This window comes from Rhineura floridana, chromosome 2 (genome assembly GCF_030035675.1).
Source record: "Rhineura floridana isolate rRhiFlo1 chromosome 2, rRhiFlo1.hap2, whole genome shotgun sequence".
Lineage (NCBI taxonomy): Eukaryota > Metazoa > Chordata > Lepidosauria > Squamata > Rhineuridae > Rhineura > Rhineura floridana.
The window spans coordinates 107,104,481-107,120,991 of record NC_084481.1 but is presented as its reverse complement, the minus strand read 5'-3'; the positions used below and the strand labels follow the sequence as shown (position 1 = coordinate 107,120,991).

Genomic DNA, 16,511 nt, shown 5'->3' with positions numbered 1-16,511 from the left:
GTTATTTACAGCTTGGTTAAAGCTGCAACCAGAGCACACTTTATGGGAAGCAAATGATATTGAATACATAGAATAACAGTTTATTATTTCTATCCCATTCTTCAACTTTCACACCCAAAGCACCAACTTAACAGGACTTACTTTTTAGCAAATGTCTAAAATTGTGCTACATAAATAATAACATTGTCCCAAAGGACTGATGTCTCCTACTATACATTTAAACAGCACAAGGAGTTTCTGTTCTTGATAATACATCCCATGTGAATAGGAATTCAACTTAACTGACACACTGGTTTTTCCATCCTTTGGCTTCAAAATTTTACAAACCTGCATTGTCCTGTAATCACTTGTTAAGAATCCCCCTCCCAAATGTTACTACAGACAAGTAAAAACTAACACTGAGCTGAAGAAAAATGAAAAACTCTAAGTCCTTTTCTACTTATAACTAGCTTTCTCCATCCTTGCGCTCTGCATATGTTCTGGGCTACAGCCCCCATTAGTCCTAGCCAGTGCAGGCATGCTGGCTGGGGCTTATGTGAGCTGTAGTCCAAAATATCTGGAGGGCACTAGGATGGGAAAGGTTAATAAGATAGGGCCACGGAATTTGCTGAAATTCAAAAGGCCACACTGGAAACACACTGTGAACCACAGAGCTGCAAATATTGGCATTAAGCAGTATATAAACAAAATAATATTTTATGTGCATATAACTAGACTAATCACATCTGCCAAAAGGAATTAAACAGGACCAAGGCCTCTGGAATTGGCAGTTTTATATGTTTTAAAATCATGATTCAGACCCTCAAAATCATGAGATGCTGTAAAAACTGTGAGATCTGAAAACAAACTTCTCATTTCCCTTGAGTTTTTGAGTCATTAGATAACTTTGCTGTCATGTTTTCATCCCTGTAACTGCAAGGAAAATAAACTTTTCTTTCTTTCTTGAAACAGATTCTAAAAGGCTTCTGGAGGATGGATAGACATGTATCAGGGCATGCACAAAACCTATAAGTTGCCATTGTTCCTCTGCCCCAAACCCCACATAAAATGTTTTTCAAAGTTTGATCATAGTAATTAGTGGCTTATTGATAAGAGTGGGGAAGATTTACAATTCCTAGGAGGTGCAGCAGTTCTGGATTACACTCCGTGGAAATGCTGTGAAAGCCAGGAACCTTAGTATAAGACAGCAGGGCCCCTTTTTAGGAGAGGGTTGAAGCAATGAACACCTGGTATAGCACAATGGGGAGGAGAGCCTGGCTGGGAGTCCAGAGTCTGTCTCCTGGGTGTCAAGGGCCAGCTAAAGATTACCTCACAGTGAGTGGCTCAGGGGTTATGTGCCCTGCCACCTGTGTAGCTGTGGCCAAGCTGCATAGTCCCAAGGAACCCAGTTGCCCCCCAGCTGGCAGTTGCGGACAAGGAAGCGGCAGGCTTGTGCAGCTGTGGCAAGCTGAGCAGGCCCTAGCCAGCTGGGGAGGACTAGCCTCAGAGGGAGGCAATGGTAAACCCCCTCTGAATACCACTTACCATGAAAACCCTATTCATAGGGTCGCCATATGAAGGCAGTCCATTTCAGTTTTGAAGCAATGAGGGTAATTTATTTATTTATTAAAATAAGCTGCACTTTTCATAAAAGTATTATCAAGGAGGCATTACAAAATGCAAAAACATGATAGAATTAAAAAACAATAAAAACATTGTTAAAAACAATAATTAAAACTATCCAGAAGTACTGCAAGAAAATTCATATTAAGAGGCCTGTTTAAAAAGTTCAGTTTTCAGGAGACACCTGAAAGCAAGAAGGGATGGTTCCAGCTGAACCTCTACTGCTAAGGTCTCACATTTAAAAAGTGACAATTGGTATCCTGCAACCAAGAAAAAAGGATATTGAGACAGAGTGCTCTGAGGAGGAAGGAGGACACGCAAATGAATATTCAGCCTCAGACTTCTTAAAGTCTTAATAGGAGCATGTAAGACAGAAGCAATACAGGTACATTTTTAGGCAGCCATTGTTGGCCTGTGGTGGTGGTGGTGTGATTTTGCTAATCTGTGACTGACTAGGTACATTGGCCCAAGACTCTCAGGATCCATTTTGGATCCCAAGCTCAGTCATGGAGTACATAAGCAGCTGGCTCCTTGAGGCTGCTGCTAGGACTCATCATCCTCAATTGTCCTCAAGACCCAGAAGCATTCTCTGCCCCAAGCATAGCCCCATGCAGGAGGGAGCTTGAGGCTCCAATTAGGGAACCTTCCTAAACACTGTCAGCTATCTCTTTTGAGGTTCAAAGCTTTCTCAAACTGCTCTACTATGACAACCTGGTTGCTTCCAAATGACCTGTTTAATGAGCATTCATCCTGACATATTTGCACAATGTTTGCAGAGAGGTTAGACTACGATGGCTATTTATTGAACATTCATTCCAATTGGTTTCTGTGGAGGTTAGCAGACACTGCCTCAAGCAAACATTATCCCAGCCTTTTCAGTGCATTTCCCTGACAAAGGTCCAACAGGGGAGGAGGGGAGCAGATTTGATGCCTAAGAGCTTGCAATCAACTATAACAGTGCAGCCTGAGTTTGCTGATATATGATTGAATCCCACCCAAAAACAGTGACAGTCTGGAAGTGATCACACACACACACACACTCATCTAAATCAATCAGCACAGGATGTTCATTAGTTCAGGATGAAATGCCCACAAGGGTTTGCAACCTGTATATTGTTGTACGAATACCAGTCCACAAACGTTTATGCTATAAATATGTCCATCTTTAAGGGCTCCTGTAGGAGGAAGGTCAGGACAGAAATGTAAATAAATAAAGTTGATGTTCTTCTTGCAACAAATTAACATGGCTGCTCTCTGGAAATTATGATATCAAGATTCCTTTGGGTAAGACTTCTTTTTAAAGCTGCACCTTGGCTCCCGGAAATTTAGAGCTTCTTTCTGTACCACCAGAGCATTCATGCTGCCACTTCATGGACACCACTCCCGTTTAGACTGCCCCATCTATCCAATTACCTTAATGCCTTGTTCCTTCTGGGTCTAATTACCCTTGTTCCTGACACCAATCATGCAGCCGTTGGGTTTCTACAGCCATAATAATAACAAAGCTTGTACGCTGCCCTAGTATTTTGCAAAGCCAGCATATAAAGAATTTTAGAAATAAATAAAGCTACAAGAGATTTAAACCTACCTACTGGCAGCTATATAATACAAAGCCAGGGGGGCCTGTTTGAGTTGAAAGAGCGCTTTCCTCAAATCCCTGCTCAAAGAGTAGCATTTGTCAAAGGTTCCATTTTTCCATTTGCAATTGGGAGTTACATAACAGCCTCCCATAGGCAAGCACTTTGTGTCAAAGATCCAGTCACAAAAATACTACAACTGTTATGACAATTGAAAATGACTCCTATGGTGCTGAGGACACCAAGATAAGAATTACTAATTCCTCACAGTACACCTAAACATATCATAAGTTACTACTGACAGAGTAGCTGTACCAGAGGACGTTAACCTGGTCATTGTCCAGGTTCGCGTATCCAGTAGAAATTAAACACTATAGTGAGTGTGGAAACTGCACCTGTTAAATAGCAGTTGCACTACAGACAGACAAAGAATAAAGAGCCTCTTACAGGAGGAAAATGTAACAACATGGGATGGAGGGTCATAACATTAGAGTTATCAATATCCTTAGGACTGTCACTTAAAATAAAACACTGGTCTTGCTCTTATGCCTCTTAAGAGCAACCGAATACACACTGAATACAAAGGTGACCCGTTTCCCACCATGCTTCTCCCCACACCAGGAAAAGCATCTCCTGCCAAGTTTCATGTCTCAGGCTATTCTTGAAAGGCAACAACCGTAGTGAACAACCAACCAGGAATTCCACAGCAGCAGATTTTTCTCAGCATTCAACTGCCACAATTTACCTGCTAAAATTTCTGCCCAGCACCGCACAAGAAATATGACAGAGTTTTTTTTTAAAAGACTGCAAGTCCAGGAGGGCATTGCTAAAGAATCACCTGGTTAATTTTGAGTTTTAAAAGTTGGGTATAAATAAAATGAAGTCATCACCACATTCTCTCCTGAGAGTATCATGCATCTGAAAAAGCACATTTAAGCCCACAAAAACATATTACTTATTTATTTATTTAGATTTGTATCCTGCCCAGTAGGAGCCTAGGGCGGCATTATATCATTATAAATGTGTTCACCTTTATTAAACACTACGATGCCACAAGCCTCTCTTTATTGTGTTTGCTGCTACAGCAGAGACTGGCATGGCTAACTCTCTGGAAATCTCACTGGGGACAAAAGCCATGCAATTAATAAAGGGCCAATACCATAACGTTTTCATGGGATTTCCTATCAATCGCTTAATTAACTTAAGTGATTAAAACACATTTGAGCCGCTTAAGTCATCTTCCCTCCAGAGACCTCAAAAAGAAGCCCCCTCTTAAAAAAAAAGCCCAACTTCTCTCTTAGACCCTTTTGGAAGAAATCATCATACCGATGCATTCATTCGGCGATCATTATCGGCCACTGTTTTGGGCACATCTCCTTCCACCTACCTTGTGGTAAGCCAAGGAAAAGGGGGGGCGGGAAACGTTCCGGGGGGGGGCGTGGAGCAGGCGAGCCGCAGCAAACGCGCCAAAGCTTCTTGGGACACGTTTAAGATCGATGACCCGGGCAGAGCGAGCGAGAGCGAAATGCTAGTCTTGAAGGTGCCACAAGATTCTACAATAACCGTTTTTACAGCAAAGGAAAAGTTTCTGATCGCTCCCGGCTTTACCTGATCCCTCTGAGCCGGAGGGCCAACTGTAGGAGAAGGAAGAAAGGGAACGAAAAGGATTCCTTCTCCTTTCCTGGAATGAAAGCCAGCAGTCTTATCAGTGCGGATCAAAGCGGTGGGAGAGAGAGAGGGACGGCTTCTTCGCCCAACCCGGAAATGCCCGAAGAAGCCGGACTCGCCGGGGCCAGGGAAAGGAACGAGAAAAACTCTCCACTCGTCGCTTGAACTTTTTCCCCCTGGCGCGCAATGTGTTCGCAGCAGGTGCGGAGGGCCGAGGCGGAGCCAGCGCCAGCTTCGCCTACGAAGCTACAGTGGGCTGCTGCACTTGCAGAGCCGAAAGGAAGCGCGCCGCCCTTGCGGCCAATCACAGCCGGTTCCAAACGCCCTGCGGCTGCGGCTAGCCACGCCGCTGACCTCTCCTGCAGGGCCTGCCGCGAGCTTCCTAAATAAGGCTGCGATCTCTCCCATACGTGGTTACCTGGAAGTAAGCCCCGCTGAACTTCATCTTGGCTTCCCCCTGGGTAATGCAGGTCTAAGATGGTACTCTAGAAGCGTGGCAAGAGATGCCCTCACAAGACGACCTGTAGCCCCAGCCTGGCCTTCTTGCACGCACGCGTGGAAGACCACGCGCGAAAGTGGCCGGGAGATTTCCACTCTCCTCCGGACGAGCTCTTTATCCCAGGAAAGGGGAGGGGCTGAAAGGGCCCTGGAGGGATTCTCGGAGTGGGAAGGCACTAGTTGCCAATCGCGCGGACTACCCTGGAAATACCAGCCCGTCCGTGTCAATTTATTGCTTTGTCCAACACGGCAGGGAGGACGCGCGCAAAATAGCCGCGGCGGTGGCGAACTGCCGGGCTTGATCGAACAGAATATCCGACAGGATTCCAGGCAGAGAGAAGGATGCTCTTGGAGCCCGCTCACCGCGCCAGGGCTAGCCCTGCCCCCCCTCCCCCTGTGACCGCCCGGTACTTCTAAAGGCAACGTACAAGGAAGCAATGAAGGGGACAGAGAAGAGTGAAGAGGATCTTGGTGTCGCCTATTTACTCCTTGATTTGTAACAATTTCTAGAGAAGCAGCTCTGTTCACCTGCAGATGCAGTAGCAAAAACAAGAAAGAATCCTTTGGCACCTTAAGACTAATGAATTTTACTGTGGCATAAACTTTCGTGGATTAATCTTTTAAAACTCTGTTCTGTCTTGCAGTTCTGATCACCTCAATGAAGTGCTAGAGTTAAGCCCAAACACAACTGGTGTTAAAAGTTACCATGAAAACTTGAAAATTTTCTTCCATAAACCCAACTTCTGATAATTTTTGTGAATGATTTGTGCAGACATTTGTAAAATGTCTTCATACTTGCAGTCAAAATGCTACTTGTCATAAATGAATATAAGCTCAATATTGATGTTCCCCTGGGAACAGGGATTGGTTGTTAAACCACTTTAGAAATTATAGGTCTATGAGGAAAATGGGGAGGCTGTTTCCTAACAACTTTCAACATCTTTAAACTACAGTTCCCAGGATTCTTTGGGGGAAGCCATGACTATTTAAAGTGGTAATGTTATGCTTTAAATGTACAGTACAGATAAGGCCATAGTGTGGCTAAAGCATTATTAATACATGATCTGCTACCAAGTCATTCTCTGCCGCCTTGTATTCATAATCCTTTATTCTTTTTAACATGCCACCTGCCCCTGCTACTTCCCACAAAACTTTCCTCCCACAAATCCATAGTGATAGAACTGCCATCTACTACTATAGTATTAGGTTCAATTTCCCATGGTAGATCCCCTCTCTTCCTTAATAAGCAGTTATTATATTTTTCAAAATTGTGATTTTTGTGCTGTTGCACATATACAAATTTCAAATTTATTAATAAGGCAATCAAACACAGGTCGTAGCCAAATAAAAACAATTATACATAAGCACATCTATTCATTTACCATTAGGCCAGATGTTGCCTGAAGCTACTTCTAGATAACAAATGCTTTTGATTGGTTCTGAACCATGTGATGCATGAGGTCACCACGTCCTTTTTCTGTTCGATAACGCTTCTGGCAATCTGACCTTGCATTAGTGTTGGATTACAGTGTGCTTAATGATGGAATGAACTAAGACAGCTGGTTCACAAGTCATCTACATATGCAACAACCTGAGTAGACTTACCAATTATGCAAATACAATTATTTGAAACTGCCATACTTGTGGGAATCATTGCCAGACATTTATATTCTCCATGTGACTATAGGCATGATTTGGGATATTGAGGAATCAGTGAACTTTCGTACAATGCTTCCTATGTGGACAACCTATTAGATGTTTGTTTTGCTTTGTTGAAAGAATGTGTGCCACCCATTCAACTTTTGAGAACCTTGGGAATCAAACTTTCTTTTCTCTAAACCAGCCTTTCCCAACCAGTGTGCCTCCAGATGTTGTTGGACCACAACTCCCATCAGCCTCAGCCAGCATTGCCAATGGTCAGGAAAGATGGGAATTGTGGTCCAACAACATCTGGAGGCACACTGGTTGGGAAAGGCTGCTCCAACCTTTAGAATCAAGTTCAAGACAGCACAATTTTATTTTACTTCCTTTTATGCCAACTTTCATGTTGCTTTTCCTAAATTAGGTTTTTTTCATTTGCACAGTATTGCAAATGTGGCGGCTTGGGTTAACATAGGAAGTTGTCTTATATCGAGTCAGACCATCTAGGTCACTGTTGTCTGTACTGAGTAGTAGTGGTTCACTAGGGCCTTTCCTAGCTCTACCTGGAAATGCCAGGGATTGAACCTGGGACCTTCTGAACACAGTGTGACTCTGTGCTAAAGTAAGCGTTTCTGGCCTGTATAGTCACAACATGGTGAGGCTGGAAAAATCATGTTAAATAAAGAGTGCATCAAGTTGGCCAACACAAACCAAGGAAAATCACACAGGGCAGACAAAGCCCTGCACCACTTTCTTATTTAAAAGACAGTATTTCAGAGTTTCACTACTCTGAATGAGAGGCCAGTTGGAAGGTTCTCTGCTTACTTCTCTGCTTGTGTATTAAGTCACCACAGAATCTGACTGCAGAACACGTGGTGGCTTTCCTGGATCATCTTCTGACTTCATAACTGATGAGTAGGATACCAGATACATTTTTCTAAACACACACACACACCAGTTCAATATGTTTAGAAAGTATTTTATTAGGGAGTATATCCTTTCAAAATAAATACTTAACACATTTCCAGTAAAATGGGTGGGGTAAGCAAAGCATAAATTTTAACACTGGACTTTTCAAGCAATGACTATTATGCTCCCTAATAATGGTCACCATGTATATAAAATAGTTTCCCCAACTAATCTTGTTGCTGTTTGGACTTCAGACAAAAACACATTCACTCATTAGCAAGTGCTAAAATTGATTACCACAGGCTGCCCCAAAGAAGTGCACAAAAGCATCAGAGCAGCCCCCCTCCCAAAAAAATTTGTTTTATTTGAGAAAACTCTAGGCAAATACAAAAATAGTTATTTTGTAAACAAGTTCAAATCTTAATTTTTTATTTGGCATTTTGGATTTCCTGTAGATTGCAGGAAAGGCTGGTTGTGCATCAGGGGAACAGAGGGCACCAGTTATTTGTCACAGCAACTGCTCCTTCTGTGGCAGTGTTGCCAACCCAGAAGCTTCTACTGATTGAAAGAAAGCTGGACGATAAGGGAAAAGGAGAGGAATGGGTGTCATGAGGACAGCAGCAGCAAGTGCTGGAATGCTTGGCGTGTTTTCTTAAAAGGCACTGTGGAAACTTGAGAACAATGCTACACCAGTAGGTGTATGAAACTGGTCAAGCCAAGCTACTGCTCCATTGAGTTCTGGTATAATCAGATGCCATGCTTCAGTTTGAGCAAATCATATTAAAGTTATGTGCCAAGTCACAAAGCTCGCACCTACACCAGCCTTTATCTGAAAGACTCTCCAAATCTGACATACCAAATCCTTTTCCAAACCAAGGGGGAGGGGTTAGCCTCTCCCTACTGGCACTTAGCTGTTATGCATAGCTTCTTGTTACTTTTGTAACAAGAAGTTTGGTAAGTTATTACAGGTTTGGTAAGTTATTAGAAATTACTCTAGACCATAACATTCGAACATTTAACATTTCAAGTTTAGGATTAAAAAACATAGTGGACCTCTTTTCCTTTCAAACAGCCAGTGTGTGTTGAAATACTAATTTTTGGCAATAAGATCTGTATTTAGTACAAGTAATTAATTTTTTAAAAAAACTAAACCAGAAAATATATTTTGAGGTGTATTCCATAAAACAAGCAACTTTTGTAACCCTGGTTATTGTCCCATCTGATTAGATGGACTGCTACAAAAGAGGCCGCTTAAATTAAAACGCAGCATATTAGCAACAAAACAGAAACTGAGCAGTACAATCATTGTGCCATAAGCAGCAACTTGCTGGAAAAATCTAAATTGTTGTGCAAGATATTTTTAAAATGACACAGTGTTGAATAACTTAGTAGTTGGTTATACATGTACACACACAAATACAGGTTTACTGTTTACTTACAGGCAAGAAGTGACATTTACATTATTATAGGGGGAAATTAGTGCATGACTGAGCTTGGGATGACAAAAGGAAAGCAATGTTTTCTTGGATATTTCAAAATCAAGACACTTAAGGCAAGTCAGACAATAGTTCACTTGAACTGCAGCAAACCTCTAGCTATTACTATCCTTCATGTGGGTGAGAACACTCTTGATATACAAGCACTTCTCATTTTTGCCAAGACATACTTTGGGGGGGGAGAGATTCTGGGTGACAGTCAATGCTAGTCATACTCTGAGGAGACCCACTGAAATCCATGGACATTTCAGTGGTTGTACTTGGATATCTATCAGGGACTTCTCATCAGAAGACTTCTGCTTACAAATGCTTGCTATTATTTCATGAATGAGGAATGGTGGCTGGGTGGTTTTTTGTTTGTTTGTTTGTTTTGTTTTACTATGAACATCCTCATCTGCTTGTGCTTCTTTTCTCCCTCAGCTATAATGCAGGGAGTCAAACAAACCTTTGTATGCGATAGGTAGAAGTATAATCAATTTAAGAGCCTTTTATTCCTCCAAACAGAAGTTCTGTTTTTGGGCCAGGTCCCGCAGACATATTTCTGTTAAAATGCCAAGGGCATTTAAAAATAGTTGCTAGCTACTTTGTTTTCTCATCCAACATAAAATTAAAAAGGCACAGAACAGTGCAACAATTCCCCTGAAGTTCAGTTCTCATGAATAGAAATTCAATGTGATCTGAGAGACCAGGATAAAAGATTCTCTGGGTGCCATGTAGATCTTTTGCGATTTGCTTCTAGAGCTCCAAAGCAAATGTTTGCAGAGAACAGCGAATTCCTTGCCACCCAGTGTGTTTACATAAAGTATAGAAGAGTGACTATTAAATTGGCTATTGCCAAAGGTTCACCACTCCCATCCTGCCCAGTCACAAAGGCTTCACACTTTAAGGACTCCACTTTTCTAAACTATTTTTAAGAAACAGTTAAGAAGGTTGGCACAAAGGGGAAAAAGGCAGGTGCTTGTGCTATGTGAGCCAACAAGTAAGGCTTGAAAGATTTTTCTTTCAGCGTCAAGCCTGTTTTCACAGAACAGCCCATTCTCAAAATCTCTTTACAGCTCCATCACTCCAGAAGTTCTGCAGAGGAAACATTTCTAAAAATGCTGTTGTTGGCCTTCCAGCTTGGAAGCATTTGGCCACTAGAAGGTTTTTGCACTACAGGGTAATAGTGTCCTAACTTTAGCCACTTTCAATCATTCTGAAAAAGAAAAAAAGCAAGCAGGTATACCTCATGGGCCTTTGCTAATAAAGAGTCACATGCAGTTCATCAGTGCAAAAACGCCACCATTTGTCTGCTTTGAAACACAAATCTATTCAATGTTCATTCTGGATATATATACACCGAGTATGTCTACCAAAGTATATCCACCCCTTTGTTCTCCAGCAGCACTTGAAATTCCATCACTATTAACATTTCTTTACTGATACGTACTAAGTCATCTCTCCCCCTCCTCCCCACATCCATTGGGCTATCTTTGGCATTCAACAGATTGTTTGCACAACAAGAGGAACAAAGATGTTAGTTTGGTTTGAGTAGGAAGGAAGTTAACCTTCTTCCCCACAGTACAAATGCACCAAAACATTTGTCCCTGTAGAGCAAATACAATTGTGCTTTTATAGTACAAATCACAGCAGGGAAGAAAAAAATATTTTATATATACCCAAATCCCAATGGAAAAACAAACCAGAGAAAACAGTATTGCTATATGATAGAGGATGGTGCTGCTTTGCCAACACAGGACATCTTTTCCAGGCTACACAGTAGCATGGACAAGGAAACAGCAGTGAAACACGAGATAAAAGTTCAGTGCTGGTGACAATTAGTAGTAGGTGCATCACATTTGATAAGAGGCTATGGAAAGAGGGATTCCATACGCAGATGGGTTTTGTGCTGCTACATGGAGTGCTTAATCCTGAACACATACTGCTGCGGACAACACCAGAAAGTAGAGAACATAGCAAAAGCATTGGGAACACATACCAGCTCTGACTCAGAAAGCTTCAAAACCCTCCAAGAAACTAAATACCCTTCTGGCTATATGAACTGGGGAGAGGGAAGAAACTTCAGCAGGTGTGGGGAACATTTGGCCCTGCAGATGTTGCTAACCATTAGCCATGCTTGCTAGGGCTGGTGGGAGTTGTAGTTCAACAACTTCTAGAGGGTCAAAGGCTCCCCACACCTGACCTGCAGGTTACCCTACAAGGCATGAATCTCTATGTTTCATTACCTTAGTAGAAGGGGAACCAAGAACCACTGAACTAACATTGAGAAAAATTGTGGTGGTGGACTTGTGGCACACCAGATGTTGCTGGACTACAGCACTCATCATTTCTGACTACTGGCCGTGCTTGCTGGGGCCACTGGAGTCCAACAACATCACCTGGAGGCTCAAGGTTCCTCTACCTTAGCAGGATACAAAGAATGATGGACATTCACTTTTTGCACTTCTAACTTATGAGCCAGCTCTTTTTCTCCTGTTCACACTGTACTGTCATCCATTTTGGGACTTCCAACTCCTGATCCTTCTTACTAACCACCACAGACAGCCATAATTCTGTTAAGGCTGCCAGCTCCTTTCAAAAGAGATCAAATACACCACTGGCACAAGTGGAGATGGATTCCACAGACAACATATATCCATTTGGGCCAGCATCAATTTTGACCTCCAATTTGCAACAGCTTCATTTTCCTTTTGCGAGTAGAATAAAATCCCTACTCATATGCCCAGCTCCAGCTATCAGGTGAGGCACAAACCATTTTAAAAACATACACTAGGCTGTCTTAGCTCTTGCCATCCTCCTCCACCCTTCTTTACACCCCCCCTATAATTGAGTATCTGAAGAATCAAGACAGATAATAAAAAAAATTGGGGGGGGAGAGAAGAAACAGAGCATCCAAACTGTATGGGGCATTAAAAAAAAAGAGTAATATAGCTCAAGCATACTTTTAGTAAGCACATTTCAGAGCTTCTAATATTTCTCCTCTGTCCAAAGAGGGTAAGACTGAGAAGAACAAGGAACCCTAGTGTTATAAGAGCTGTTTTATAATTATGAACTCCTAACACCTATATTAAGAGCAGCAGCACCGACATACATTTGGGGCAGGAGTTAAAAAGGTGCCTCTATTGAGGGTTGAAAACCAAGGGCTGTCTCAAACACAAGACACGATTTGGCAGTCAGCCATTCTAACCTGCCTGCTTTTCAGTGTTCTATAGCACAGACAAAAATGATCCATGGAAGACTCAACTCTATGAAAACAAACACACTTTTACAATACTGATTTAAAAGAAAGGAGGTTAAAAACAAAGAAATGTCAGAGTTCTGATTGTGTCCCAGTCCTCTTATCACAAACAACAAGGTCAAGATTAGGCCTTCTAGAGGTGGCCCAAGTGGAACTCTTTTCAGTTCAACCAAGAAGAGACCAACCACCTGTGTTGCAGTCACTGAGTATTTATACACCATAATCTCCAAGAGCATACGTAACACCCAACACACTTCTATGGGTTTGAACACTGTGCAGTCACCAGCTTAGCAGTGGCATGATTGGCTATTTTGATATCAATTCTTTCTCTCTGCGAATGGGGAAAAAAAGAAATCCCTTAGTGGGTATTACCAGAGCGCCATTAGGATGCTCTTGAGATGCAGCTGCTGCCCACCCTCCCCCTTGCCCAAAGTGTGATGATCATCTCAGAAGAGCTGGAGGCTCTCTTGTGTGCAGCTTGCTGGTGGGTGTCTCATCTGCAGCCCTTCCGACGGGAAGATGGAAGCCTGCAGGTCCACGTTGATACAGAACAGCCCCAGCATCAGCTGACGCTGGTACTCTTCCCATTTTGTCATAACGTCCGTCAGGGAGAGGTTATTTCGCAGCCACTTGGGCAGTGCCTCCCCATAGCCAACACTCAAGGGGAGAGGCAAGCTTTGGGTCTTTCTGAGTTCCAGGTGGTAGTACAGCCTGAGGAGAGGAAAAGGGGGGGAGATTTTTAGTTTGTTTGTCATGCAGTATTTACTTGTAGTGCTTGCCACACTGAGGCTTCCACTGTTGATATAAAGAAAGATGAAAACAAGAGAGGGGGAAGAAGAGGAAAAAAGATAATACACATCCCATTATAATCTCCCTTTAGCAGTATAAGATGCCACTGTGATGCTACGATGGCATACAAAAAGCCAGGAGGACAGGCTAGAGTCATGGCAAGGTGCAGGCAAGTGGTTCTTATGTTCTCCCTGTGTATCTCAATACTGACCTTTGACACCCTGGCTATCCTAGTCCTGCCCCTTGCTAGTGCCGTCATTGGCCCATAAGCAGAAAGTGCCACGTGAGCTGACTTAGGTTCAGAGGAAACTTTGAGCCTCCAGAGTCCCCAGGCTGGCGATCGTCATACTGCTGAGTTTCACTGAGTCTGAGAAAGTGAGTCAGGTGTACATGTGAGAACAATACAAGCCACATAGAACGGGCTGCTCAGTGAATGAGATTCTCCACTGACAGAATGCGTTCTACTCTGTCATGACAAAAACCTGCACCACCAAGTGGAACTGAATTGCGGGATACACCAACAAAATGCATCAGCCACCCACTGGAATTGTAGCCATTCATTGTCAAGTGATAAATGCAAGCAGTCACTTTAAAAAACACCCTATTGCAAAATGTTAAGTAGCACTGAATAACAGTTCTGAAACTGAAAGCTGATTCGTATAACACCTTTGTTTGCTGAAATCATCCTGTTGACATTCTTTGGGTGCACAACTGTCTTCAGAAATTAATATGTGAATTGGAAGTCCTGCAGTCGCAGGATCTGCTGATGTTTTACCTAGCTTCTACTTACTCATTCTGAGTTCCTTTTCTGCATGTGAGCATGTACCCAGGAAAGTTCAGGAAGATTTATGTAGACAGTGTACAAAAATGTACTGTGTGAATAAGGGATTGGATGCTATCTCAAAGGCAGAGGAGGGAAACCACTATGTAACCTGAGTTTCTATTATTTTCAACCTAACAAAAGGGATCCTATTTCCCCTTACTCTCCAGGGAATGACTTACCAAAAAGATTCTTTTAAGAGGTTACTTATGTTGGTTTTAAACACAATCCAAAAGTCTGGAACACTCCATATGTGGAAATTAGGCCTTTTCTTTACTTTCAAGATTGTAAGCCTGTAAGATCTTTTCAAATACAGGAGGGCCCCGCTAATATGGCGGGTTAGGGACCAGGCCCCCGCCATAAAGCGGAAATCGCCATAAAGCAGGGCCCCATAGACTATAATGGGCCGCATCGCGTGAAAATGATGCGAAAACGTCGCAAAACGGCAAAATCGGCTTTAAAACGGGGAATTTCCCGATTGAAAGCCGCCACATCAGCGGAACACCGTAAAGCGGGGCCCTCCTGTACATACAATACCTAGGAACTTTAGGCACTTGATAAAATTATTTCACTGTCTAAAATAAAAGAAAACTGGTGATTACCAAGCTTGGGTTTCTGTTGTTCAGTTTTAATATGGACTTTGAAAATTATGTGCACTGTATAGAATTTGCCTACACTTTCATAACCATTTATCGGGTTACATGGGCACAGCAATACTAACTACGATCAGGGAAAACACCTTTATTTTATAAAGGGCTGTGCAAACTAAGAGGACACCTCTAGAACTGCCATCTTATGCACATTTACTTGGAAGAGAGTCCAAAGAAACTGATTTCTGAGTAAGCATGGTCAGGTTTGAGGTCAAAGTCTCTCAATTTACCAGTTATATGGCACTGGTCATACGGCAACTCCCAATGTGGCAATATACTGCCAGAAAAGCAAACAAATCATCCTACCTGGCTGAGAGATGACTTCCTAGCTTCTTTTTGGCTCTTCTCATGAGATAGTGACAGACTTTCCTTGTCTGCTCTTTCATCCACCTAATATCCTCTGGAACATCTGGCAGCCATTCAAGCAACCTGAAGGAAGCAGGTGACACACAGGAAAACTGTTACCTGAAGCAGCCATTGCTATACTGCAAACATGAACAAATGCCAGCCACTTCATAGCTTCGCTAAACTGTTCTTAAAAAAACAATACAAGACTGCTGATGGCGTAAATGGCAAGTGTCCACATAAAGAACATGCCTCCCATTTCCTGGAAGAGGCCAGAGACCTATCTAGTTCAGTATCCTGTTCCCCACTGTGGCCTGTCAGATACCCCCAAGAAACCCAGAAGTAGGACATGACAGCAAAAGTTTGTTGTTGTTTCCCAGTGATTGGTAGCCACCTCCAATCATGGAAGCAGTACATAGCCATCATGACTAGTAGCCACCGACAGCCTTACAACATCCATGAAAGACTACAGCAACCCAAAAAGCAGATCTTAAGTGGTCTGAGAGACTTTTAAATTAGCATATGTCAATGAATAAGCACAAGATGTGCTTTAAATTGAAATATCTGAATAGGGATGTGCAAGTGTCAGTGTGGTAATTAATCCAAAATATTGCCCCCCCTCTCTCACACACACACACAGAACTGCAAGAGAGCCACTTCCCCATAGCACTATCCCTGTACAAATGTGATGTTTACATATACAGTGGAAGCTCCTTATAACACGGGGGTCGCCAAACCTTGCATTGAATGTAGCTGGATTTTGCATGGATTTGCTGATCAGTGGGAAGGATGGGAAGCTGTACCCCACCCTCAACCACTGGAAAGTCTGTTCATCATTTTCTCTCTTCTGAGGAATTGCCTACAAGGCTTCAGGCCTTTCTAAAGCCATGAGGACCGCAATCTCTTGTTTATTTTTTTTAAAAGCCCCCAGGATGCTGAGTTCTGCACTCTGCACTAATTCCAACTAATGCCTCAGGGCTGCTTTCCATTTTATTAAATATCATGGGAGAGGTTCTTGGCTCTTAAGAAATTCCCTCCTTGGAATGGATTTTACCCGTTTTAATGGGAACCAAGACCCACTAACCCAGTGTTTCCCAACTAGTGGGCCACCAGATGTTGTTGGAGCACAATTCCCATCTTTCCTGACCATTGGCAATGCTGGCTGAGGCTGATGGGAGTTGTGGTCCAACAACATCTGGTGGCCCACTAGTTGGGAAAGGCTGCACTGAGCAATATGTTCTGAACCCTCTTAAGTCCCACAGCAATATACATCCCAAT

At 42.7% G+C, this 16,511-nt stretch overlaps 2 protein-coding genes across 10 annotated transcripts in view; both read right to left on the bottom strand.

Moving 5' to 3' along the window:
- Positions 1–5,656, bottom strand: part of CRACR2B (calcium release activated channel regulator 2B) — a 45,946-nt gene extending 40,290 nt beyond the window's left edge. For 2 of the 9 annotated variants that reach the window (XM_061610054.1, XM_061610056.1), the window contains exon 1: positions 4,567–5,656. The gene's annotated coding sequence lies outside the window, so the exon portion shown is untranslated. Of the gene's footprint in view, positions 1–1,524; positions 1,608–3,190; positions 3,431–4,505; positions 4,528–4,566 lie in introns of those variants that run through there. The other 7 variants (XM_061610049.1, XM_061610048.1, XM_061610052.1 and 4 more) reach the window with 7 other exon arrangements.
- Positions 5,657–7,952: 2,296 nt separating this feature from the next.
- The window catches only part of PNPLA2 (patatin like phospholipase domain containing 2), a 57,434-nt gene continuing 48,875 nt past the window's right edge, over positions 7,953–16,511 (bottom strand). Inside the window, exons 8-9 of the mRNA XM_061610047.1 lie at positions 15,195–15,317; positions 7,953–13,340 (exon numbers count right to left, since the gene is read on the bottom strand). Of these exons, the coding sequence (XP_061466031.1) occupies positions 13,076–13,340; positions 15,195–15,317 (388 nt within the window). The 3' untranslated portion in view covers positions 7,953–13,075. The remainder of the gene's footprint in view (positions 13,341–15,194; positions 15,318–16,511) is intronic.